The sequence below is a fragment of the Molothrus aeneus genome, chromosome 1 (assembly GCF_037042795.1).
Source record: "Molothrus aeneus isolate 106 chromosome 1, BPBGC_Maene_1.0, whole genome shotgun sequence".
Lineage (NCBI taxonomy): Eukaryota > Metazoa > Chordata > Aves > Passeriformes > Icteridae > Molothrus > Molothrus aeneus.
This window is the reverse complement of record NC_089646.1, coordinates 43,989,410-44,016,008: the sequence shown is the minus strand read 5'-3', so window position 1 is coordinate 44,016,008 and position 26,599 is coordinate 43,989,410. Positions and strand designations below refer to the sequence as shown.

General features: G+C 38.4%; 1 protein-coding gene across 1 annotated transcript in view; it reads right to left on the bottom strand.

The window, feature by feature from the left end:
* DNAJC13 (DnaJ heat shock protein family (Hsp40) member C13) overlaps nucleotides 1-26,599 on the bottom strand; it is a 56,326-nt gene that overhangs the window by 13,746 nt on the left and 15,981 nt on the right. The window contains exons 10-42 of the mRNA XM_066555972.1: nucleotides 25,767-25,933; nucleotides 25,588-25,667; nucleotides 25,339-25,508; nucleotides 24,421-24,520; nucleotides 24,062-24,169; nucleotides 23,401-23,556; nucleotides 22,606-22,662; nucleotides 21,229-21,350; nucleotides 19,986-20,061; nucleotides 18,858-18,953; nucleotides 18,576-18,719; nucleotides 17,395-17,409; nucleotides 16,800-16,882; nucleotides 15,492-15,645; nucleotides 13,326-13,429; nucleotides 13,088-13,247; nucleotides 12,076-12,138; nucleotides 11,633-11,734; nucleotides 11,380-11,484; nucleotides 10,780-10,982; nucleotides 10,254-10,338; nucleotides 9,628-9,782; nucleotides 8,667-8,712; nucleotides 8,334-8,488; nucleotides 7,526-7,727; nucleotides 6,757-6,872; nucleotides 5,865-5,943; nucleotides 5,144-5,279; nucleotides 3,845-4,029; nucleotides 2,343-2,417; nucleotides 2,027-2,146; nucleotides 580-759; nucleotides 79-246 (exon numbers count right to left, since the gene is read on the bottom strand). Of these exons, the coding sequence (XP_066412069.1) occupies nucleotides 79-246; nucleotides 580-759; nucleotides 2,027-2,146; nucleotides 2,343-2,417; nucleotides 3,845-4,029; nucleotides 5,144-5,279; nucleotides 5,865-5,943; nucleotides 6,757-6,872; nucleotides 7,526-7,727; nucleotides 8,334-8,488; nucleotides 8,667-8,712; nucleotides 9,628-9,782; nucleotides 10,254-10,338; nucleotides 10,780-10,982; nucleotides 11,380-11,484; nucleotides 11,633-11,734; nucleotides 12,076-12,138; nucleotides 13,088-13,247; nucleotides 13,326-13,429; nucleotides 15,492-15,645; nucleotides 16,800-16,882; nucleotides 17,395-17,409; nucleotides 18,576-18,719; nucleotides 18,858-18,953; nucleotides 19,986-20,061; nucleotides 21,229-21,350; nucleotides 22,606-22,662; nucleotides 23,401-23,556; nucleotides 24,062-24,169; nucleotides 24,421-24,520; nucleotides 25,339-25,508; nucleotides 25,588-25,667; nucleotides 25,767-25,933 (3,967 nt within the window). The remainder of the gene's footprint in view (nucleotides 1-78; nucleotides 247-579; nucleotides 760-2,026; nucleotides 2,147-2,342; nucleotides 2,418-3,844; nucleotides 4,030-5,143; nucleotides 5,280-5,864; nucleotides 5,944-6,756; nucleotides 6,873-7,525; nucleotides 7,728-8,333; nucleotides 8,489-8,666; nucleotides 8,713-9,627; nucleotides 9,783-10,253; nucleotides 10,339-10,779; nucleotides 10,983-11,379; nucleotides 11,485-11,632; nucleotides 11,735-12,075; nucleotides 12,139-13,087; nucleotides 13,248-13,325; nucleotides 13,430-15,491; nucleotides 15,646-16,799; nucleotides 16,883-17,394; nucleotides 17,410-18,575; nucleotides 18,720-18,857; nucleotides 18,954-19,985; nucleotides 20,062-21,228; nucleotides 21,351-22,605; nucleotides 22,663-23,400; nucleotides 23,557-24,061; nucleotides 24,170-24,420; nucleotides 24,521-25,338; nucleotides 25,509-25,587; nucleotides 25,668-25,766; nucleotides 25,934-26,599) is intronic.

Here is a 26,599-nt window from a genome sequence, read left to right as displayed (position 1 = left end):
GAGAGTTCAGTGTTTTAGAAGTGAGCAGCTACTCCTTTTATAAATCACTAGAGAAAGTTTTGGCCAACAGATGCTTACCTCAGTAGGACTGACCACAGCAAGTTTTCTTGCAATGTAGGGTGTCAACATTCCAGCCAAGCTTTTCCTGATTGCTGGGTTTTCAGGAGTAGCTTGTTCATCAGAAAGATACCCTCCAAGGCGACTCAGGGCCAGGAGACTGAGCTTAGCAAGGCTATTTGCTACCTCCTGAAAAATATGGAGACAGACTGAGAAAACCTAGAGCTTTCTTCTGATAGCAAAAATTTACTTTTATACTGTTTGATGTAGATTAAAAGTGTCTTGCATGAAGTCCATTAGAAATCATGGGCTTTGGCAGCTTAACAGTTGAATGCTTCAAAAAACAAAAAAAAATCTCAAAGAGTATTCATCACTATACAAAAATTCCCTTCCAAAACTCTCTGTTGATGTTACTCTTCATGCTATTCAATGATTCTAACAAATATTTGAATACACTTGGACTCTTAGTAAGAGATGGCAAACAACAGCCACTGATTGTTGACAGCACCTCAGCAACATTACCTGGTGGTTTGAATCTTCACTTTTCTGAATCCCGCTCTCCTCCAGTGTATAGTCATAGTTGAAGAGGTAACCCAGTAAGTACCACAGAACTCCAGCTTGGAACAAATGTGTTTGTAGCCAGTAATCTAAGGCAAAGGAGCTAACACACTCTACTCCTAAAGCAGCTACTCGTGGTATGGTCTGGGGGGAGAAAAAAGAAGTTTGCCTTAAAGCCTGTAACCAAAGAATGCCAACTGGTTTCTGTACATAAGATTTAAAAGCCCAAACTTGCTAATTCTGCAGTACTATCTAAGCAACCCAGAGACAAAACTGAAGTAGACATAATTTCTGCACCTGTAGTATTGATAACCAACAACATGGCTAATTAGTCAGCATCTTTCAAAGGGAAGAGTACTTGAATAGTTATTTCATATGATTAGAAAGAAGCATTGATGAACTGCTGGAAAAGCAACTCAGAACTGCAGCAGAGATTGCCAGGAGAGTTTTTTATGGCAATACATTTGTCCTGCAGGGACTAAAGAACACACAAGCATATACAGTCAATTACTAGAATCTGGTTTTAGTCTTCTGTTTTCACACACCCCACATGAAGAGTTAAAGACAAGCTTTCCTGTCTTAATTCAAACAAAATTAATCATTTTTATAACACGAGGCAAGTTCAAAAGAACTAAATGGCAAGAAAATTTCCTAAATATTGTTCCCAGAGTTTATGCTGACTTTAGAGTCTATCTGCTTATACAAGGCTTAGTTGTAGTACATTTATTTGCTAATTAAGTACAGTAAGCCAAGCTGCCTGATGCGTCAGTTAAAAGGCAAAAGTAGCTGAATTTTTAGAGTGGCTGCAGTTTAAATCTACAGATTAAATGGATTCAAATACAAGTGTTGAAACAAGGTAGTTGAGTTCTGTATCTCATGATTTGCTGGGATCTTACAGTAGGGTTTGACCAGGCAATGCAACTATGAGGAAAGGCCGAGAGAACCGAGTTTGTTTACCCTGGAAAAGAGAAGGCTTCAAGGTGACCTAATTGGGCCCTCAAGTACCTGAAGGGAGCCTGCACAAAAGGAGGAGAGGGACTATTTACAGCTGTATGGAGTGACATGACAAGGGGAAAAGGCTTCAAACAGAGAGAGTAGGTTTAGATCAGATATTAGGAAGTATTCTTTACTGTGAGGGTGGTGAGCCACTGGAACAGGTTGCCCAGAGAAACTGTGGATGCCCCATCCCTGGCAGTGTTCAAGGCCAGGTTGGATGCAGCTCTAGGCAACTTGGTCTAGTGAAAGGTGTCCCTGCCCATGGCAGGGGAATTGGAATTAAAAGAACTTAATGTCTCTTCCAACACAAACCATTCTATGATTCCATGACTGTCTTATCTGCCCAAAAACCACAATATTCCCCTAAACATTTAACAGTTAAACACCCATTTGGACAAAGGAAAGGAGCACTCACCTTGCCATAATACAGTAGTCTACAGAGGTCCTTAATTATGTTGGGCATTTCTGTAATCTTCTCTCTGCATTCCTCAAACTGAGCTGCAACACTATAACACTTACTAATGTATCCACATACCTACAAAACACAATATTTTATTGGTTCCAGGAGGAGGAAAAATGCATATTTACAATTCTATTTTTCATATGTACAATACTAGATCAATTTTTTTTATTGACTTATACTTGGTTTTATTATCATATTATACATATATACACAATGCAATCTTCTGAGAAGACCATACATACATTTAAAGCTGCTGCTTTAAACTCACCTGTACAGACATATCATCTGGCTTGCTAGATCGAGTCAAGACTGCTACACAACGATTAAATGCTTCTTGCAATACCTGTGAGGATTGAATGATGCACACATTCAGTCACAACAAAAAGATGTAAAAGCCAGCAAAACCAAAACATTAGCTGGTAAAGTCATTTTTAATGGCTGAAAGGAAACATTTAACAAAAATCTGCTGCTTGCATAAGTGGTTTGTAGTGCAAAATTCCTTGCAAGTACTAGTAATAACCTTTGATGCTTTAAGAGTTGACAGTCTTCTCACACATGAGCTAATACTTCGGTCAGTGCACACATGACTAAGCTGTGTGGGAGTGTGGATCTCCTGGAGGGCAGGAAGGCTCTACAGAGGGATCTGGAGAGGCTGGACCAATGGACCAAGGCCAGCTGTGTGAGGTTCAGCAAGGTGAAGTGCTGGGTCACAACAACCCCATGCAGTACTACAGGCTGGGGGCAGAGTGGCTGGAAAGCTGCCCAGCAGAAGAGGACCTGGGGGTGCTGCTCAACAGCCACTGAACATGAGCCAGGGTGTGCCCAGGAGGCCAAGGCAGCCAAGGGCATCCTGGCCTGGATCAGCAACAGTGTGGCCAGCAGGACCAGCACAGTGATTGTCTCCATGTACTCAGCACTGGTGAGACTGCACCTTGAATGCTGTGTTCATATTTGGGCCCCTCTCTACAATAAAGAGATTGAGGTGCTGGAGCATGTCCAGAGAAGAGCAATAGAGCTGGGGAAGGTGCTGGAGTACAAATCTGGTAAGGAGGAGCTGAGGCAGTAGGGGTTGGTTAGTCTTGACGAAAGAAGGCTAAGGAGAGACCTTATCACTCTCTACAAGCACCTGAAAGGAGGCAGCAGCAAGGTGGGGATTGGTCTCTTTTCCCAAGAAACAAAAAGACAGGACAAGGGGAAATGGCCTCATGTTGTGCCAGAGAAGGTTTAGATTGGATATTAGAAGAAATTTCTCCACTGAAAAGGTGGTCAAACACTGGAACAGGCTGCCAAGGGAAGTGGCTGAGTTGCCATCCCTGAAGGTAATTAAAAAGGTATGAGGATATCATTTAGTGAGACTTGTCAGTGTTGGAATTAACAGCTAGACTCAATGATCTTCAGCATCTTTGCCAACCTATATGGTTCTAATATTGTAATATGTGCAATGAAAAGGCCTTCTGCTCAAGTGACTTGTTCACATTTATCTCTTCTTTCACATAAAAAATGCAGCAGTTCTGTAAAGGAGTAGAGAAACTTCGTATGTAGCTTGTTTATCCACAGTTCAATAGACTAGCCTAGGTCTAGAAAAGGGTATACTCTGCAAGATGTTTCTCCTACTGTATCCAGAATATCTGAGATGTTAAGAACGGGTGTCTCAGGATCAAATGTGATTCTCAATTACATCTGATTTCCCAGGCATTGAGGAGCTAAGATTTCTAGCTATGGAAAAGTTAGACTAAAAGCATGCATTTCAACACATTTCTTTACATATACCTCAATTCCACTTTCTCTTCTCAGTTCTTCTGCATTTAATGCTGAACAACTGACAGTATGAAAAGCAAGTTCTGTAGCAGCAGGCAACAGTGGAGATTCTTTGGAAAACAGAAGGTCATCTGATGTTTCAATGGTAATGGTCTTAATCAACATAGGATAGCCTGCATACTTGTAAGGTTTCAAATCTGAAAGAGGAAAAAAAAGTCCAAGTTTATGTATATGCACAGTCTAAGCAATTTAAGCCACCAAAAAATTATTGGTGGAAGATACAGAAGATATATAAGGACTAGGAAAGGAAGCCAAACACCCAGGAAATCTGGAACAAGACTGAGCAGTCCACACAATCTAACTCCTCATCACATAGAACTGTTCATGCTAGAACCTAACAGAGCTTCACAGGAAGAACTCATTTAAGATCAAAAAGGCTTATCTCCAGCTCAGTGAGCCCCCAAGCTCAAAGCTTTCCCAATGATACTTGTCTCGCTCCAGAGAAACTCAAGTATAGCTTAGTCTCTGTCTTGGGCTAGGATTGACTAACAATAAGCCTGTAAGGACATTATCCAGTTTGACACAACAATTTTAAGTTTTAAATTGCATTTTTCATTCATGTGAAATTCAGCAGTGCTAAAGCATGATTTCATTTTTCATATGGAGCCAACTGCAAGCCAACACATTTAAGTCTAGCTCCACATAACTGACAGGACTATGGTTGCACTTGAGGTTCTTAGTTCACCATTATAATGTAACACTTAAACAGCAAAATACTGTTGGCTCTGCAGGACTTGGACATGGCAGCAGCTACCAGCCTGGGACTGTAGCTGGAGCCAAGTGTTAGGGTGCTCTAGCTATCCCTCTTTCCCAACTGAGCTATGAGATGGGTTGTGTTGCAGCACACTCACCCAAGGACTCTAACACTGGTCAGAATTTCTGCAAGAATGGCTCATTGTTAATAGCCAGATGATGTAATCTCATGTATAACCAGCATCTGGGTGACTGAGTACTAGCGAGGATTTTTCTGCACAGACAGAATTCTCCATAAGAGGAAGATTCAAATTGCTTAGTATTGGAGCAGAGCACTTCAAAGAGCTATTCATGCTGTTATGAATTAAGTTTTACTGCAGATTAGTTTATTTCCTAGAAGAAAAAGTCCTAATTTGAAGCCCTATACCATGGCTACATAATGCTGTGGCAAGCCAGAAACCAGATCAACAGAGCACACACTGAAGAAGAGAGGAGATTAAAGCTGACTGAAATGACAACTAAATAAAAGAACATAAAACACTGAGGCAGCATGCTTACCTTCCTTATGCCTGTTGAAGAGGATGCTTTGAGTTTTCAAGATCAAAATTATGTTTTCTGGATCTGGCCCATCTATCACCTTGGCAGACTTTGTGCAGAGAAACTCATATGCTTTATTAACTTTTTCAAACATATCCTGCCAATAAGGAGACCAATAAGGAGAAACAGCCATAAGTGTTGTTAAGAACACTCTAAATTACTGGAGCATAGTTTAAGTGCAAGTAAAATAAAACATTTCAGGTTACTAGCAACAACACTAGCTTTGCTGCCTCACTGCACTCAAGGAAATACTGCAAACACTGGTTGATAGATTAGTTTTCTTTTGGCTCCTGAACTCTGCCCTAGGCAAGAGACTTTAAGTCAATCATACTATGACAAAAGCAGTAAGTACAGCTGGATTGTGAGAATGGTCAGAGGATGCAGTCAGTCTCTGAAAGGGAACAAATAGCTTGTTTAGGTCCTATGTAACTCTCTAAACAGGACCATTTCTGAGATATGAGTCTGATCTGACTACACCAGTTTACTGTAGAAATACTAAATCCTTGAATGGTATTAGTTCAATTATTAATCTGTAGCATTAATCTGTCTTTTATCATTCACCTAGAGCACAGTTTTTGAAGGGAAGAAAGACAATTTAAGCGTGCATTTCAAAATTCTTAATATACGTAAGAGCTGAATATGTTCCCATTTTATTAACACCATAAATTTGTGCTGTACATACCCTGCCTTCTGGATTCTTGTCCGGGTGGTATTTTTGAGCCAGCCTGAAATAAGCTTTCCTGATCTTACTTTCATCATTCCTGCAATAAAACAAGTTTCATCAATTACACTTAACAACAAAAACCGTAAAACAACCACAGCAAAACAAGCCTGGGGCTCTGAAAAGAGTACTAACACTAAGTGCAATTGAGTGAAAACTACAAAGCTCTCCTATTTCCTTTTTAAAACTCTGCTTCATCATCTACATTGAATGGGGGCTAATTGTGTGGTCACAATAGGAAGAAATTTTAAAGACTGAATGTATTTTAATACTTTCAAGGTGCTCAAAGTCCCTCAATATTTTAAATGAAGTATCCAAATGAGCTACAAGTGTTGAAAGTTAGTATTTCACCATTTGCATTAAGTGCATTGGTCTTGAAGGATAAACACAAACTGCTGTTGGTTCACTTGTAGAGACCTGAAGTCAGAAACCAGTGGCAAGACAGGACACAAAAAACCTTAAGGATATAATCACCAAGAAAAAAGGCAATATGGGGGAGGGAGAAGGATGATTCCAGAAAAAAAGCTCCTTTGAACATATTCAAGTTCTGCTATAGTCTTTGCTCACTATGCTTAAAGGTTGCCCTTTAAAAGAGCAAAGCTCAGAGCATTCCTTTCCCCATTTTCAGCTTATCTAAACACTTAAACAATTGTTTTCTCAAACATTGGAATTGTACTTCCAAGCTTTGCTTCTTTTTAGCAAAGCAATCCTCCACTGTGAAAGAAGCAGGTGCTATATGTGACTGAGCTGGTACTAACTCATTCCATGTACCAAGATTAGAACCTTCAGTTTGTTCAGTGCATGGAGTTTATATGAAGTACCTATACAACTTTAAATCCTGAAGACAACTTACTGGCCTTGTCCTCTGGGTAGGTTAAGAACTTCATAGGCATCATCTATGGACATGGTGGGTGGCTTCTTCTCCACCTCCTTCTTCCAAGCTTCTAGGGTATCTTTCAACAGTTTAACCTCAAGAAATACAGTTTATTAGTGTTTCATTTATGCTGACACCAGTATACATAATTTTTAATAAAATGCTGTTTTACTAATGAATCTTGTATTTTATTCAAGATAAAAGCACCTTGAAACTAAAATGACTATATAAGAGTCAAATTAGAAGATGGAGAATCACTTAAATAAGACACAGCTCAAATCATGATACTACAGAAACTGAATAGCTGCATGAATAAATAAAGCTGCTTAGACAGATCTAATCCATAGACTTGTACCAAAAAGATCTCTTCAGTTAATGTACTGACATGTTAGCTTGGTTTCTCTTGCAGCATAGATAAATAAGAACCCCAGAGTCATGATTTCCATTCCCTCTCCCCACCCCCAAAAAAGTATCACTGAAACATTCTCTGAAGTTTCTTGGATGCTTGATTTTGCTATTTAAGTAGTCACCACAAGAAGGATACACTTATGAGATTGCTATGTGGAAAGAACACTATGCTGCTTCAAGATAAAGTAGGGTTTAATGTATTTACTTGTGGACTAAAATTCACGATAAAGGAGTTACTTGCAACAAACCTAGCTATTTTGTTAATATTTTAGAGCTTGTCATTAACTTTCAGGACTAAAAGATCAAGAACTAAATGAATCCTAAAATACTTCTTACTTACTGGATCTTTAATTGGCCAGTCTGGAAATCTGAGTGTATCACAAAGATGCTTGAGGTAATAAATGTTACAGAACAGCTCATTTTCCAGTTGGGGATAGTTGATAACAGGGATGGGACAATATTGGTAGAGGGCTCTTGTATTGCTTTGAAGACGAGGAGTGAAGTCAGCAAGATGAGCAGCAATCTTCTCGATCATTAGACGCCTAAAAGTGACAAAGTTTAGTTTAACACTTGCCCAGCAGTCCTTAATCCTCTCTCACTGTACAAGTATGTTCAATGATTTCTTCTGAAAAGGTTTTCCTTAGAAGTTTCCCATATTTCAGTAAGGATTTAGAATAGGACTCTGTCCTATTCTATTAGGGAGCTATTTAAACACCATGAAAATTAGTGTATTAAATCAATCAAAAGTGATATTTTCCTTTTCTCAACACCTCTTTTCTTTCTGGAAGACCCTAACATGTACTGGAATATTAGAGGTATATCACACAGATAGGAGCTGGTAATAAAAAAGTACATCTAAATGAGTAAGTATAAAGCACTTCACATACACAGTCAAGTCTCCATTCACATAACTAACTCACTCAAGACATTGAGGGAAATATTCCCCTTCCCACTGCCAATTCTGCTCTCCCCTGCTCTAGTTATTTTTGGTTGAAGCAGAGCACAATGCAGACCATTGCCCTTGCAGAAGACAAACAAGAGGAAGCCATGGAATCCAGGTATTTGCAGCTTTCCTTAAGAATGTCAAGTACCTCTTCAAGATAACCTGTAGTTCAGATTTATTTGTCCCTCTGACAGAAAACAGTTACCTCATTTCATTGCTCCAAATTGCTTCCGGAGTGTCAAATTCTCCAAGGAATATCTCAGAAAATTTTTCTGGTTCATAGTTTTCTAAATAACACACCATTGCTTCAGGAAGAATATGTCCAAGTATACTTCTTTGAACTATATCTTGACTTTTTGTCTACAGAAGAGATCACATGGTCATCTCAAAGGTAATTGAATTCTGCCTTGCTAAATAATTGGAGACCTAAAAACTCTCCCCCTTTTCCCTTACAGTAGATAAATTCTAGTTAAAACATCTACAGGTAGTCTGCAAAACTATTTGGAAACAGAGGTAGTTACTGTTGCAATCTACTCACCTCTTCAGACTTGAAAGCTTGTTTTGTATGTGTGTATTTCAAAAACCTAGAAAAGAAACAGCAGTTATCTTCTTTTTGTTTGATACTTAGGTACTCTTGAATAGTAGCAGACCGACACAGTTCAGCTGGCAGGTAGTACACATTTACTTTGAGATAAAAGAGTAAGTGCAACAGTTGTATGAATTTATGTACTCAGTTCATTAAATCCTTGGGAACTCCACCAAGCTAAGCACTTCTGTGTTATAAATCTTGCCTCATGTTCATAATTTCAGTTTGAAAGTCTTACTCCTGAAAGCTGGTTTTCCACACACACAAGAAAAGATGCTGATAGAGACACAGACAACCTCTGCTCTGTTAGATCATCGCTGCAGGGATGACACAGGATTATTTTAGACTAAGTGCTGACAGTTCTATTACACCAGAGTCAACATGGAAGCATGCAATCATTGCCCAATGCACTTCACTGTCCAAGAGACTTAACTAGAATTGTAGGACAGCTTTTTATGAACTATTGCATTTAGAAGAAAAGTACTGACAAGAATGGCAGTAGCTACCTAAATATGCAGTGCATATTAGACTGATTTAGCTGTTTTAGGCTTTAATATTGAAAGAGGCTGTTAGATTTTTTAAACTCTTTCAATAGCTGCCTACTATCAAAAGCTACATCAGCATGTATGTAGCCTGTGTTACTGCTATTTAGTGCTTGTAAATGGCTTATTCTACAGTAAGGCATGCCTAGTTGTACTATTACAACTGTGTCATCAGACACATTCTCATTCCCTCTCTGGAAGGATAAGAAATTCACTTTTTAGTGACTGATTAGATCATGTGGAAGCAATTCTTCTAGAGGAATTTCATGTTGGTTCTAGCAAGCCACATTCCCCAGTGCATGTAGAGATGTAGGGCAGCAGTCCTGAGCATGACTGGTCAAGAGGTGCTTTTGGCTGTTCTTTTTCCTCACCTTGCAATAGGAAGTACATTGGAACCTGTGTACATCATGATGAAGAAGAATACTCCACTCAGATAAAAACGAGGTAACTGAGGGTTGTCTTGCATGACATGAGAGAGCAATACAGCAACTTTTTCCACCAGGATAGGATCAAAAGTCAGTAATAGCTGAAACCAAACACAAGCATTTATATTAGCTGCAAGTAATCTAACCAAAATTGAAGTTTTAACAAATTGTTGGGACAACCCAGAAATTTACAGGTATTACAGTTAAAGAATACTTCAGCTTAAAAACAACAAGTGTCAATCAAAAAACATTTAAAGTTGAAAGGGACCTCTGGAGATCATCTTGTCAAACCCCTCTGCTAAAAGTGTGATCTTCTAGACCTGGTTGATAAAGATCATGTCCAGGTGGCTTTTCAGTTTCTCCAAGGATGGAAATATTTCCTTAAGAGATATTGGCTGAAAAGCATCAAATTTGCAACAACACCCTATGAAATTAACAGCTGCTTGATCAGGAACCTGCACAATGTTACAATTGTTCTTTGATGCATTTACCCCACCTAAAGTATTCACACCAGGAAGACAGAGCAAGTGAAACTTTCACTCATTCAGGCACATTTTTGAAGAGTTACTTACCTGAGTAATATGAGGAAGGCAAGTACTATCTGACAACAGCCTTTTCACTCTAGGCAGAGGTCTTATAATAGCATTATCTTGATCCCTAAAAAAATCAAGTAGTACAGCAGTAAGCACACGTGCTTTTTCTCTTTCAAGAACAAACAATTTTATTAAGCATAAATATTAGACTATTGAAGCCATATTCTTTGTCTTTTTTGTTAACTTCAAAGTTTGTTGTTAGACTTGGTAAGTGTGGTTTAGTGTCCTGCATCAAAGCAGTTTTGTTTAAGTTAAACAAGAGCCTGTCTATAGCATTAGAAATGCACATAGCTTGTGCATTCATTCTTGCAGTTCCTTTCACAATATTAGTATTGTCTCATTTACAAACTCTCTATTTGCCCACAGAATTAATTACTACCATGTAAAAGGCTCTTTAATAGAGCTCCTTAATGTACTACTTTCTAAGAAAAGCTTTAAGACAGGATTTACAATTCATGCATCTGCTAGATAAAGTTAACCCCTTCTCCTGAAAATCACCGTTTACCTGCTGGGAAAATATCCACACATGGTGATGAGCATGTTGAGGACAAGTGTGGCAAGGTCAGTCTCATTCAACACAGGCTGCCCGCTGGCAAGCAAGCACCACTTCAGCTGAGGGATGACCTGTAAAGGTCTCCAGCCATCCATACCCTGAGCCCAGCAACGAGTTTTTGAAGTCACCTTCCCATCGTTCCATAGTTCCTGCATCTATTGCAAGATTAAAGATGAATTTAGTTCATTCAGCATCCAGAGCCACCTTTGCTCCTAAACACTCACACTCATGACAAGCTTTTAACTGCTATATGGCAGACTACTATAGTTGCATGAAATTTCAATGTGTTTATAACTCTGTCATAGAATCACGAAGAAGAAAGTGTTGATTATGTTGAAACTAACTGAGGCATGGAGGGGTAGGCAGTCTTATCAAAAAGCCTGCAGTTCTTGGCACTACATCAAGTCTCTTATCTAGCTTTAATCCTTATTTAAAGAGTTACTTGGAGGACATTCTTTAGCATTGTTTATGGTCCCTCTCACTGTTTGAAACACACCCAGTCACCAGGACAGAAATAATTTGTCAAGTTGTGAGTCTGAAGCTGACAGGTACCTCTTGAAAGCTGTAAGGACCACTCCTTTCTTTGTCAGCATTGCCAAAGTACCATTCTTTCTCGCTCTCCCTCTTCGCATCAGGTGCTGCCTCAATCACGTTGCTCTAAAAGTTGATGTTTACAAGAACAGCTTTAGCTTCACAGTGCAAATATCACATTTCTACAGGAAATGTGAAAAGTACATTGATTTTTTTAAAGAATTGTCCCTTTCACAGAGCAATATATGAGTAGTAAGAAACAAAGGCCCTGTACCTGCAAAGGGACCGTAGCTCTGCTCGTGTGAAGATGTGCCAGAGTAAGAAGATCTACAAGGATTCTGATACCGTTTGAATCCATAAGGTCCTTCACATTTCTCTGTTAACAAATGAGCTGAGTTACCAAAAGCATTTTCTAGATAAGCATTGCTGCAATTAAGCATTGCAGAGTTTTATTCAAAAAAGAAGTGACCACAAAAAAAGTCAAATCATTCTCTAAAGCGACTGGATTTGGTGCAATCACCACAATATCTACACATTTTCTTCAGCCTTCTCACTGGTAAATAACAGCAATCACATTCCAGAAAGCTGTAGCAAACATTGTTCTAAAACTTCCTCTATACTTGAATTTTGGTTCAAGTTAACCCTGAAAGACTACTTCAGACTATTTTATACACTCAAGACTGATGAACCACTGTTAAGTGTACTTGTCCACCTTACCTTATTGAGGATCAGCTTGTTGAGGAACAGGATCAATCTGTCCCGCTCAAGCCTGTCAGTGCACTGTTTTAGTAGAAAAAAACAACTTAGTATTGCATAGCACATACTGGAAGTTCCCTTCAAAAGTCAACATAGTTGCAGCTGCAAAGCCCCATATTGTTTCTTCATGCCCAGAAAAACTGATGACTATTAAATGTTAAGTTTCATGCACAGCTAATAAAGGTAATTTTCTGCCACTGAGGAGCAAAGGCCTTGCTGCCCTCCAACACTGATGTTGCCCTGGATCAAATCCACTATTCTGCCAAGTCCACTGTTCTATCAGGACCATGCTTGGATTCCCAGTGAACCAGTTAAAACAAGCACAAGAAAAAAGAGAATGCTTTTAGCCAGCAGACAGAGAGGGTCTTTGATATTTCATCCCTGGTGAGATTATCAAGGCTCAAGGCAAAATAACAAGGGACTACCCTGGTTCAGTTTCACTTACAACAGCCACAACTCATGCTGATGCAAGGAAAGAACTCCTCCTTCAGACTGCATGGCAATTTATTTTTGCAAGCTGAATCACTTGTCAGACATAAATTAACAGACACTTAATAGGCAAAGCAGCTACTACTACAAATCTAATCCACCACATGTGCTCATCTAAAGCTATTATTTCATTAGGTCTGGGGCTATGACTCAAAGTCAGTACTTTGAAATAATGTGATATGGAACAAGATTCTCCTCTCACAAAGCTTCTGCATTTTTCAAAAGCAAGCTGAAGTTACATCTGCATTTTGTTGGCCTTAAAGAGACTAGTTTGAAACATCTCTAGGATCAGCAGGTTTTTTAGTTAAACTTTAATGAAACTGAAACAAAGGGAGATTCTAAGAACAGCTGTTGGCAGCATGGAAAAAAGTATTCACAAGCTGTAAACACAAAACCTGAGTTTCACAGTAACTGAAGGATCTGAATGTACGTTGGACTAGCAGTATGCTAACTACTATATCCAGTAATTTAACATAATTTTTACCCTTTCTAACATTCCAACAATGTACTTAGTATCAGAAAATGGTCCTATTTCTTCATGACACCTTCCATAAACAATGGCCAATGCTTGCAGACATAAGCATTTCATATTCACTTTTGGGGTAAGCAAGAAGCGATGGTAGAGTTCATTGAAGAATTCATATCTAAAAAAGAAAAGAGATTTTAGAAAAGAAAACAAACACAGACCTTAGGAATGAGATAAGGTTTTAATAATGTCTCACGATCTTTTGATTGCTCCACTCTCTTCAGTTTCATCTTCTTCCAGCAGCAATCTGAGATAATAATCCCCTATTTTTATTTCCTCAGAAAGGCACTCATATTTTACCTGTAACACAGAACACCTTACTTAACAATTTATATTGTTTCTCCTTCTGTAAGTTTTTGTTCACATAACAATACTGAGCTCAATCGCATCTAAAAACTCAACAAGGTCAGCAACCTCTCCTAAGCTGTAAGTAAACTGAAATCTGCGAGTTTTCTGTTAAAGAAACATACATCCACAGAATAAAAGTCACTGGCTATTGCTGCTCCCCTGAATAAATGAAACTTCTCATCATACTGAAATCTCCATTTCCAGCTTTAACTAACTTGTTTCTAATACCAGTTGGTTTTATTAACTAAACTTGGATAACACATGATGCATTCAGTGACTCAAGTTTAATAAGTACTTATTCCACTGCAAGGTATTTCACTTAATGTTACTGCAAGTATGAAATACAAGCATGACCCCAATTACTAGTTATACTTGCTATTGCGCTGGATAATAAAAGCCTAGAGGCACAAAACAAGAAGCTGAAGTAAAATTGCACAATAAAAGCCATCATTAACTTCAGAGCAACTACATTAAATTTAACAAATGCCTCAATGTTCAGTGGTAACAAGAATTTGGAAGCACTTCAATTAGAGGTACTTCTAACATACAACAAAAGCCACTCTTCAGTGGTTTTTCTTATCTATAGTTTGCAGATTACTGTCATGAGGCCACAAAGTTATCTACAGATTTGATCACATCATTACATACAATGATATCCCACTAACTGGTATGCTTTCAGAGAAGTATCAAGCCACCATCCTCCTTGGCAAAGTGACAGGTTTCACAGTTGATAGAAAAGCCTTTGTCACCACTATCTAGTTCAAATACTTACAGCATAGTCCAATAACATCTCCACTACTATTTAAAAGCAAATCTGTGAGACAGCAGCTGTTCAATCCAGTCCCAAAGTATCCTGGCTTGTGGCTGCAAGAATGCTACTGCTACATTCCAGCAGCATGAAGCCACACAGGAGCATAGGGTACATGGGGGAAATCTGTATTACTAAGCTTCAAACCTGTACTTCTGATTCTGTCCCAGTTTGCAGCACTAAAACGTTGGGATAGCAGACACTGACACCCAGAAGTCCTGACCTATATCTGAAGGAAGCTTTGAAACACAAATGACAGCACAAGAAATATTAATCTAAACCCAGTCTTAGCTATTTCCTGTATCAATGTAAGAAGCAACCTGTAGTTGTGTGATAGGGATAAATTGCATACATAAAACTGCTCTCTCATTAAACATTAGCCTGGTGTCTTGCAGTTCTTCCTATTTGCAGAGTAGCCAGCTGAGAAATTCGCCAAACCAAGTTTGTTCTCATTTCACCAACAGTTCTCAGCTCAAATGTCACTAGCAAGCCATACTCTAACAAGGATGGCAATGGGAATATCTAAGGAATATCTTGCAGTTGAATTTAAGGGTAGCCTTGCTTTGCTTAAGTGTTACACATTAACTAAAACCACATTGTTGTGTGGAACCACAACAATACTAGAGATAAGAGAACAGTACAGGAAGTGTTTATTAGCACATTACTTGAAAACATCTTGCAAGATGTTTTGAGAAAGCCAATCAGGACCATACTGCTATAATTTACAATGCAACATGTTTTAGTCCCATAACCTATTCATGATTTGGCAAGCCAGTATTTAACAGATACAGGATTACTGAAAAATGAAGGAAATAAAGACAAACTTGTTATCAGGAAGAAGTGACTTCTGAAACTACCCAAAACAATTCTGATAGAACACACTCAAAAACGAGTTTGACTTATCTGGACAACAGTGCAAGGACTAACTCTTGTCTTAATGCAAGAATACACCACAGGTTCTGATAAATGTTTAATCTCTACAGCATCATTTGTTGGGTTAAAGAAGCTTCTGTTTTGCCCAGTGACACTGGAGAGTAGTACCTGTTCACTGATTCAAGCCTTAGCAGTTGATTCCATAACCCCTAAAAAAAAACTAGCTTGCAGTCAGAGATCATCAACACAAGATTCACTTGCAGAATAAGAGACAGAAGTGACATTTCAAGTGATACTTTACAGACGCAGGTTGTCTTATCATAGGTCATTTACCTCAAACTCCTGGTGGTTCCATGAGATAACATTAGCACTACCAAGTTCTCTGTCAATATTAAATGCTCTCATCTCAGACTCAAGAGTATCTCTCAGTTCTTCCCGTGTTTTGAAGTTCCAAATCAAGTTTGATCTAGCATGATCCTGAACAAATCTAAGAAAGAAGTTACATAGTTTAAACCCCTCAAAACATTATCTGAAAAGCAGACAAGATTCAGTTGGCAAACTAGGAGAGATCGTTAGCATTAATGGACCTTAATTAGAAGACAGAGAGCAGTGGTCTCCAGGTTGTTACAGTAATTACAGGTGTTCACTTGTATACTGTTTTGATAGCCATGGAGGCCAGCCTAGACTAAAGCATGCCTGTGTCATCCCTTAGGGCTCAGTTTGCCATCTGCATGTAGCTGATGACCAGGAGACATGCAAGCAATTCACTGTAAGCCAGTAAGGGCTACAGGTAAACAATCCAGAGCAGCAGACATGGACATACCAGCTGTGTTTTAAACCAATAACACAAAAAAGTAGCTTATGCAGTAAAATAGAAGTTGATGTCTTAAATGTCACAAAACAGTCAGTGGACATTCTTAGGAGCAGTTACCAACACAGCCTTTGGATCCAAAGACTGAGAATGGACTTTAATACCAAAGGTTTAGGAGCACACAAATCTTCCTTTCATGAAACTGTATTTGACATTTAGAAACATGAAGAAGTTAGGTTTATGGAATTTCCCCCAGCTTGCTTACATCATTTGTTAGTCAAGCCAAGCTTTATTAGTCTAACACAATGGTTCTAGCCAAAGTGATGCATTTTTTTCAGATGGAAGCCTCTCCCTTGTAAACTTTGACAGCTGTAAGAACTTAAGGTAAGCAAGCTGCATTTAGGACCTGTGGCACTATTTGAAATCCAGTATCCATGTGCTTTCTCTTGCTCTGCTTTAAGCTCAGAACTCAAGTTACAAAATCTTGAGTAGCTTACAGGTACCATCAAACTACAATACCTTCCAGTGCTACTTCACTTGGCCTTCAGTACCACACAGATTTGCACCTGCAGTTTGTTATTTACTCTTCCTTTTGGTTAAAGGGAAAAAATTATGTAGTTTGATGATATTTCAGAAGCTTTCTAAATTCCTCCTTTGCCTAAACACAAGCAAAATCCTTAAGTATAGCTTAGGGGGTTTTTGGTAAGTACCTGTTACAAAATACTTGCACTGTTTCAAGGCAGGCAGAAATTCAAAGTCACAGAAACTCAGAAGATATTAACAAAAATACCCAGCCAGATAAGAACCTGTATTAACTTTAGTATTTTCACCTGTAATAAAAGAGATCCCAGTTTGCTTCTATTTTTATCCTTTGGCGCCGTTTCCTTAGTATCACTGGTTTTTGAATCATGTTCTGCAAAATAACCAAATTTCATAAGTCAGTAGAGGCAGATATCTCCCATTTTTCCCTTTTAAAATAAAAGGCTATATTTTTTACACTCCTTCAAAAATCATACTAAGTTAAGCCTCATTAATAATGTCTCCTTTTCTGGTGAGTAGCAGCAACAGACTTTCACAAGTGTTATTTGCACCAAGTTAAATCATGCCAGAGAAACTTTCAGCTGTTTGACACATCATTTGTTTAGAAGCAAGTTATCCCTGAGAAAAGCTTAATTCCCACCACCATAGGAATTCATCAGCTCCGAAGATGATGGAGATGAAAACTCATGATGAAAAATGTTTTGCCCTTGAAAGGAAAGAACTAGAGGAACTCACAAAAATAAAAGCAAGCCTGACTTGGTCACTGAAAGATTCCCTATTTTGATGAAGCATGAAATCACTGTTATCATCTACATGAGGTATCACATGCAAGCAGAAGTCTGAGCAACAGAGTCCACACAAGTGACAAGAGATATACAGACTCACCATATTGTTTCTGTCCTGATTATGAAGGAAAATTGGAAGAAAAAGAAAAATACATTTAACACCCCAGAGTCACTGAAGTAATTTAAAGCCAATTTAACACCAAACTTGCTACTACATCTTCCAAGCTACACTTGCACACATTTGCTGTGAAATGATACAGCTCAGAATTCCACACAGAAAAATGACTCTTTAAACTCAGTATCTAGCCAAGTTGTTTAAAGTGCAATTTGGCCTTCCACTGTTTTTCACATTTATTCATTTCTCCAGTTTTGAACCTAATTCACCATTATTTCACAAATATTACTGTCAAACTTCTGCATTACATTCTTCATCAAACCTGAGTTAGATTTTTGTAAATTAAAGCTTATTACTACATCAGAACAAGTACAAAGGCATTTTCAATACTCTGCATTGTGCTTTTCATCCTTTCTTGCATGCACAACAGATTGTTTCACTGAAAAACAAGCTTAGTCAATATAGTAAAGAAATTTAAGGGAAACACCTCATAATTGAAAGAGTTTGTCATTTTGAACATGGCAATTAAACTAAAAGAAAAAGGAGACCAAAAGACTCAAGCAATGCTTAAGCTCTCCTCTCACAGTATCAGACCAAAACAGTCATTTATGACTTCAGTCTCAATCATGACCTTCGGTACAGTCTTGTGTTGCCCTTCAAGCACTGAGATACCTATATGCAACTGAATCCTAAGGTGGTGTCCATGGCAGGGGAAATAGAACTTGATGATGTTTAAGGTCCCTTCCAACCCAGGTTATTCTATGATTCTTCAAGAAGGTTCCATAGCTAAATTATCACTGGTGTAAAGTATATAATTTTGAATGCAAAGAATATTCCATTTCTTTTAAATATACCTCAAAAACTGGTTTTGCCACATTTCAAGGAATTTTCTCCTCTATAATCATCTTACAAGAAATGCATATAAGCTGCACTGCAGTTTGATACAGTTGGCTAAAGCCTAATACATATGCTGAAGGAATTCATTTGCCTGATTTACATTCTCCCTGGATCCTATTTCTAACCCAAGAATAGTAAGCACTAGAGAGTTTCCTAAAAGGAAGGAGAACTCTCAAGTCAAAACACTTCTTTACTATTTCAGTGTGTGTTCTGACACTCAACGGTGACTTAGTCAAGTTACTCTAACAAGGACTTTCAAATACTTTTACCTCTTTTTGAGCTATGCCCATTCGATCTCTCCAGTGCATCAAGACAAGATCCACCTTCTCTTTGGCAAATTTTTCAACTTCTTTTGCAGCTTTTCCAGCCAGTCTCTGCCACTCTGGCACTTTATTGAACTTGCCATACTGATCCTGCAGAATAAAACCAATTACTTAGTTGTGGGTTATCTTTGCTGCAGGTCAATGCAGCAGTCAAGTGTCTGTATTACAAAAGTCACTAAGACAATATATCTATATAATGGAATAGGAAAGACAACTACAATTACTTACAGTTGCAATTTTTAAGTTATCTCTAACATGCATTCTATCAGCATCTTTTTCAGGAACAGGATCAGCACTGTCAAGGTATGCCAGCAAACCTGGTGGCTAAAAACATTTAAAACCGGTGTAAACACACATGTGGCTAATTAACAGAAACCAACACTTTAGGTAATAACACAATTTCTTTAAATCAGGGATTTCAATTTATATTCTACTCTAAAGTAGGTATGTAAAGCTCCAGCATTTTTTTTTTGCTGTGAGTAGTAAAATGCCACCATCCTCAATAGAATTGCTTAACAGAGACATATTATTGGCTTCAGTGCAGCAGAACTCTTGGCTATACCCCATTTCTTAAAGCAGCACTTAATGCACCTAAAGAATGCAGGAAGAAAAGAGTTGATCCCAGGGCAATACTGAGAGAGATGAATAATACTAGAATCCATCCATATCCTCTGATATGGACTAAATGTTACATGTGACATTAGAGATGAGACAGTCTTTTTTGACTAAGCTTTCCATAAGATAGTGTTCAAAATCAGGACAGTTTGCTCTGCCAAAAATGAAGGAACTGCTATTTTTAAATTAAAAGCTAGTAATTTAACAGATAGTTCAATAAATAGTGTTGTAAGAAATTATCCTAATTTCACTGAAGTAACTTAAGCAAGAAGCATTCAGGAGGCTGTAAGGGTGAAAGAACATATTAACAATCAGCATATGAACTAACAACATATAGATTTAACCAAGTTACAAGCAAACAAAGTTGGACAAGCAAGGCATGAAAGCATGGACAGAACTCCTGATATCTTAATTTCTTATTGGCACAAGAAAGCATTAGAGACATGCTTACAATGTGTTCCCCCTTTAATCAAGAAAAAGAAGTCAAGACACCCTATTTTTAAGTTTTGTGTCAAAGTATCTTAAAAAGTGTCAGGAAAGTGACAAAATTTTTAGAGTATGAGATGCTTTGAACCTCATCAATATCCTTTAATTAGCGGATGCCAGACTGCTGATCTCCCAGGCAAGACCTTCCCCTTGAAGGAAAAAGGGAATATGTTTACTATATAGACTGTCCCAACTTTGATACTGCAAGCTTCCATATTTTATTTTTTTGCTACTCCATATTTTGTTTTTACTTACCAAAATACGTTTCAACAAATTCATAGCAGTTTTGTTCTCAGCTGTCCAGAGGCCAACCAAATGTCTACTTAACTGCCTGAAAAAGCCATTGAAATTAACAAACTGCAAGTTAGTACTTTAAACAGATTTTTAAACCACTAAACTGTCACCCTTACCATGCTGATGAAATGAAGATGAGCAAGAGCTTCGCACTCTTGAGTGAGTAAGAGCACAAAGCATTACATTGTTCAAGGATATGCTTAGCATGCTTTAAAGTGTTGCCTCTGAGAAGTTCCAGTGAAGTTAGTGGAACAGCAGCAGCACATGCTTTTTGATCTAGACCTAAAAGAACACTTGAGCAATAGAGCAGAAACATCTAATAACCAAGTGTAAGTTTATCCAGCCAACTTTAACTTACAGCTAAAGTTAAGAGGCTAGAAGCCATCAAGAACTGTTACATGCTCTACTTGAAGTTCTTAATACCAGTTATTGACTAGAAAATCCTTTCTAGGAGCCTGCCTTCTATGCCAACTGATGCTTTCTGCCAACACTTGTCACTAGGATTCTACTGCACTGAACTGAAGCATTGCTACAAGCACACTGTACATAGTAGCACCAAACAGAACTAGCATGACAGATGGTTTCATACCCGCTCTCTCCTGGATGACACACAGTGGCAACAAGCTCCACTTGTCCCTACATTCCTTAGCAACTCTAAGAACTTCAGGAATTCACAGCTAAAGCTTCTATAGTCTTGTATTTGGGTGGAATTAATTGAATCATCACTCATCCTCCACAGCATACTCTCAGAGATCACAAGTTCTACTGACTGTTGATTCAGGGAATACCTTCTGTGAGGAAACTTCTCTCTCAGATAGGATGGGTGATCCTAACTGCATGCAAGATGTCTGAGATGTGCACACCCATTTTTATACAGTTGTACAGTACAAGTTGAAACTTTTTACAAGTTCCAAACGTTCTACTTGCATTTTCTTTCCATTAATTAAAAGAAATAAAAATCAAAACTTAAGCCATTAACCAGTAACCAACCCAAGCCCACCTTAACAACAAAAAAAAAAAAAAAAATCAAGGGTTTATTAAGTTGCTGCAGTTTCAGCTGAAGCTTGTCCTACTAAAATATACCAGCTGCTAAAGAAAATATTCTCCTGAAGAACTGCAACTTTTCTTCCTTGACCTCCCAATGTATGCTAGGCCATTACTTAGATTTTTTTTAAACATGATATATCAAGTGAGATGGACATACCTATTTGTAAGCATCCTCTGATCTGTGCTTATTGTAAACATAGCAGTGTGCAAGTGACGAGGTAAGGCACCTTCACTGAGGGCAAGATCTTGCATTTTGGTAGCAATCTCTTTGTCTCCTTCCTTTGGAAATAGGGCAAGATGATTACTAAGGAAAGAATCTTAATTAAGCTGCTTTTATCTCAGTCTAAAGTTCCAAGGCCTTCTTGACCATCAATTATACCAACTAATATTCAAAACCAGAAGCTTGAGTATGACAGGTTTTAAGTGAAACTTCTCAACAGAAACTGCTCAATGCTGTAGTAAAGCCAAGGACCAGATAACTGGTAGTTGCATCTATGAGGACAGTAACTGAAGAGGGCAGGATGCCTGTGTCCCATCATACATCAGGAGGCTGTAGTAGCAGTACCATTTTCACACTGCAATTATAAATTAGGACTAAAGAGAGAATGGCAGCCACACATAATTGCCCGTTGCTTGGCTTTTGCCGGCAGTAACCACTTAAGATTAATGGCTGCTGTTCAGTTTAGACAGCCACATGGGTAAGACTGCCACTCACTCAAGACACATTAGTTGCAATGAATAAGAAAAAGCTTTTGCAGCACTTTTACTCATCTAAATTACAGGACTTTTAATAAACAACATAGTAACTTTCAGCTAACATTATCAGGTACATAGATGGAAATGTGAAGATTTGGAATACCTCTATTTCAAGTGTTCATTCACTTCCATTCCAAGAAAGCACTAGATGCATTTCAGGTGCATAAGCCATTGTTTTACAATGAGGCACTAACTTAAGCCCTGAATTTCAACCCAGGAAATGTCAAGAGTCAGTTAGCAAGGTCATCCTGCAACAGTCATGAGGAACTCTTGAAAAGTATGGACTTGGCCCATACGTTATGTGGTATGGAAACTTAAAGCCAAAGCAAGAACAGAGGCTGACATCACTAGTCTGCTCTGGGACACTACTGCCTACAAATCCCAGTCCCATTCCATCTGGCAATGCATCCCAGGAAATATGACCTTTCCTCCTAGAAGTACCCTCCAACATGCAGAAGTCTGGTGGCTCTGAGGTATGTGGCTGAGCTACGTACAACATTTACAGCCAAACCTTGACTGCAGTATGAAGACATGCAAGGCACTACCTAACGTCCCAACTGACATGCTTTCCAAACCCCCAAGTGTAAGACAAAGCAAGTTGCTATATTAAACCACTCACAATTAAGCAGGTGCTCTGTTCCTCACTTCCAACTTCCCCCTCCCCACTCCCCACTTTGAGAAGCTAATACAACAAACTTCTCTTGGTAAGCAATTGCACTTCCAAAATAGACAATCCATATTTTGCATGCTATCCCAGCTAACATTGATAAAATCTCACCTCTATTATTGCCTTCATCACCAAACCTGCTCCTTTCACAATTGCCATGGAAGGGTGCTAGAACAGAATGTTAACAAAGAAATTATCCAAGTGCAAAAACTGAAGATTAGATCATCTGTGATTCAGTTTCCTTAACTAATGTACATGGCTGTTCTACCTCCAATTCAGTTTGGTGAAAGCTAGCCTTAAGAAGAGTTCCTACCCTGTATCTTTGAACAAGCATCTCTCATGCAACTCCCAGACACAGTTCCTGGTACTGAGCAGCAGTATATATCAGAGAAGCTGAAATAATGCTGAGGAAAGCGGCTGACACAAGCTGACACTAATCAAAAGCAGAAGAAAAAACTATTTTTACAGTAAGAAGGCATTAGCATTTTAGCTAAAAATGCTACAATCCTTATAGGTTTACTACTGAAGAGGATGTTACTCTCCTTTTCTGACTCTTAACTCTCATTTACGGAGAAAGAAACAAAAAGGCAGAAAACTTGCCAATCAGAGGAAGATCTGTGCATCTCTTGAATCTATCCTAAAGTCCAAGTGGTATTTTACTGTGTTTCTGGAAACAGGTCCTAGGCAGTCTAGTCTACAATGATTTGGCATATCATTCACCATAGAATAATCACCTCAATCTGATATCTGAAGGCAAAATAATAGGCCACTAAAACATTCACCGAGATAGAAAACATTTAGGCACATTAACCAACTGAAGCCAAATCCATCTTTCAGTAAAATATGAAAAATTTCCTGTTCACTGATTACCTGAAGCCTCTAATAATAGTGAAAAGTAAATCTTACCTGAAAGAGCTTAAATAGTGTTCTTCCATTAGATGCCACCATTTCTAACAACATGTCAAACTGCTGCCCCTCAGTAGTCTCACTATATGGAGCACATAGGGCAAATGTCAGGAAGTCCAGAAGTGAACTAATTACTAGGGCACCTGTCCCATGATCCTGAAATTAGGAAAACAGGTATGTAACTCAGATACAGCAGTCCAAGAGTACTCATGATGCTGAAGGTGCTCTTCCCTATTATAGCACTAAAATAGTCTGTAAACAAAAACTATGGGTTTAGAAAATTCCATTACTCTGAGTATGGCACTACCCTGATAAATAATTGGTTCCTAAAGCATATTAGAGACTCAAAATACTTTTATCTAGTTTAATTCCACAAATTTGAGTTTACACTGTTATTTTACTTAGAAGAAACATCCAGTTTCCATATTAAACATGCAAACATTTGTTGCAGGTCACTCAAAATCTGTGGTATTGACAGCTATTTCGTAACCTGTCAAGATCCAATCTTAATTAGAACAAACTTCAGTGCCAGACAGAGCTGTATTTTCAATTGTAGGTGCAAACACATTCAAAGATACATCTCAGCATGATAAAAGCATTTTCATCGCAATTAGGAAAGGCACTTAAAGAAGCTTAAATCTGTTTCCAAAATTTGACTTACCACATGGGAATTGAATTTCTCTAGTAGATTTTCTAGAAACTTCTTTGAAGAAAGAAGGGAAGCTTTGTTCAGCTGCTCCTGCCTCAGGTCATAGTCATCATGCATGGGCTATAAAAAAAACAAGTATTCACTACACAGGAACATTTCAACCCTCAGTTCTTAACAGCTGTAATCCAAAAGCCACTCTCTCTACACACAAAAAGTTCAGTTCAGTTCAAGTTCAGCAAGAAATCACTGTATAACAAGTTATTCCATGTCTGAACACATTGCAAGTTGAATGGCAGTCCCTATTTCTACATCTTTCAGTAGCCTGAAGTTCACATATTCCAAAGTGAAAGAAACTGGAATTTAATACTTACACACATAAGAGCACACAGCATGTCAATAGAGGCATGGGTTACTCCATCATTGTTCCTTTTGAGGGCTTTCACAACCTTCACTCCTAATCGTTCTCGAAATCTTTTGAAAGGGAAGCAAAACCACCAAGATCAGAGAAGTAACTAAAATCTTAATTTTAAGATGAAATCTAATCAGTGGCCAAGAGGGGTCTGCTCCCATTGCATTTAGCAAGCCAGTACCTTGATATTTTCATAAATTTGAGATTCCTGGTAGGAAAATATTGACTTTACTGTTAACATGCCAAGCACATTCATCAAAATAAAGATGTATCTGTGTAGTTACAGGATACTATTTATAGAGAAACTGAAATTTATAAAGGTCTCAGACAAAGTGCTTTTGTTACTCTTCCTGTCATTCTCAATATTATAGTTCCTCAATATTTCCTAGTCAGAAATGTTTCAAAGAATCTTTCATTTTCAGAACAATAGACAGTTTTTCTGCTTCCTTATATTTTTTAAGACAAACTCCAAGCACTCTGTACATACTACAAAAGTACAACCTCCTAACACCATTTTATCTTGTGTTGAACTGAAGATAGCAATGACATCAGCATACTTTGAAACTGAAGAACTGCCTACTTCAAGGACAGATGAAGGTACATGTTAAAAATTTTTCCACTAGGAAAATCATTAAACCGTATTTGCTTCAAGACAAAGTATTTAGCACAGGAAGAATCAGCTTTCCTTGCAAATGATTACCTGGGATTCTCAATTTGCATGAAAGCCTGGTGGCAGCCTCATACTACTGAAAACCATCATGTAGAGAGTCTTACAGTCCTCTTCAGAAGGGAATTCCATTTCTCACTTTTAAGTTACTAACAGAAGTTCAAGGCCTATTTTCATCTACTACTTCCAAGCTTAAAGAGACTTTGCACTTACTTTGGAAGCTGAGTAAAGGCAAGGAAGCCTGCTTTTGAGGCCACTAGTCGTCTTACTGCTTGGAATTGGCTTTCAAGCTCTGCATTAGATGCTGCAACATCTCCCTCTTGGGAGAGCAATGCTGTTATGGCATTATTAATGAGCTTCTCCTTGTTTTCTGAGAAGAGACCCTGGTTAAAAAATAACAATCATTAATTTCTTTATGCATTAGCAACATCTTAAAAGGATGGGTAAAGGCTCTATTCTTACATCTTGTGTAACTGCATGTAGGACTCCACTGTAGGAAATGTTAGCATTGAACCTGAACACAGCATCGGCAAAGTTACCATCTGGAAAAAGACATATCAAAAGTTAAGTGTACAGTACCTGACTCAATATCTGGATGCTTTAAAGAGCACTATAAACCCACATAAGAAGCATTAGCTTACTTGGAGGAGCAGCCAAAAACTTCAGATGAAGGCTCTCTACTTCTTCATCTACAGGCATACTGAGTAATCCCCAACGCTGGCCTTTGTGGGTGGAGGTCATTTTCACACAGACATCTCTATTACCAGAGGCTCTCACTCCATCCAACAAGCTAGCCAGGAGAGAATCTCTGGGGTGGGACAATGACACACAAATACAATAAATATCAGAGAAGTGGTGCCAAAGAAACAAATTATAAGAGAAACAGGGGGGAAAAATTCACATCACCTTGAATCTCTTACTAATGCTACTGCCAACAGCTACACCTCTGGAAGAAACCACTAACTTTCAGTGTTCCTTTATGCACTGTAGGGAGAGAGCTGACTTACACCCAGTATAGCCAGCTGCAGCCTTTCACTAATGGGATCAGTTCTAGATTATCTGTTAATGAGTGACACATGTTGTTAGCCAATTCATCCCTGTGCTTTCTACAAAACCTCATTTAGCAGGATTAGACTGTATTACAACTGCAAGTGCACTCAGGGACTGTTCTGTTGGTTGTTTTAAATAGAATCAACTAAGACTGTCTCAAGCAGAGAACTCAAAGGATTCCCAGCCTTCACATTTCCATATTACTTAGACTGTGCTTTCTTCCCTTGTTTCAGATATACTACTTAACCAAATACAGCATACACAGAACTATATTGCTTAGGAGAAACAGGCTGTATCTAACTGTCCAACACCCTTTCATGTTCATCAGAAAACTTCTGGAGAGATTTGTTTAAAGTTGGAATGAAGGTAAATGGGAGAGATTTAGTTCCTGTAACAAACCTTGATTTGTAAGTGGCAGACTGCT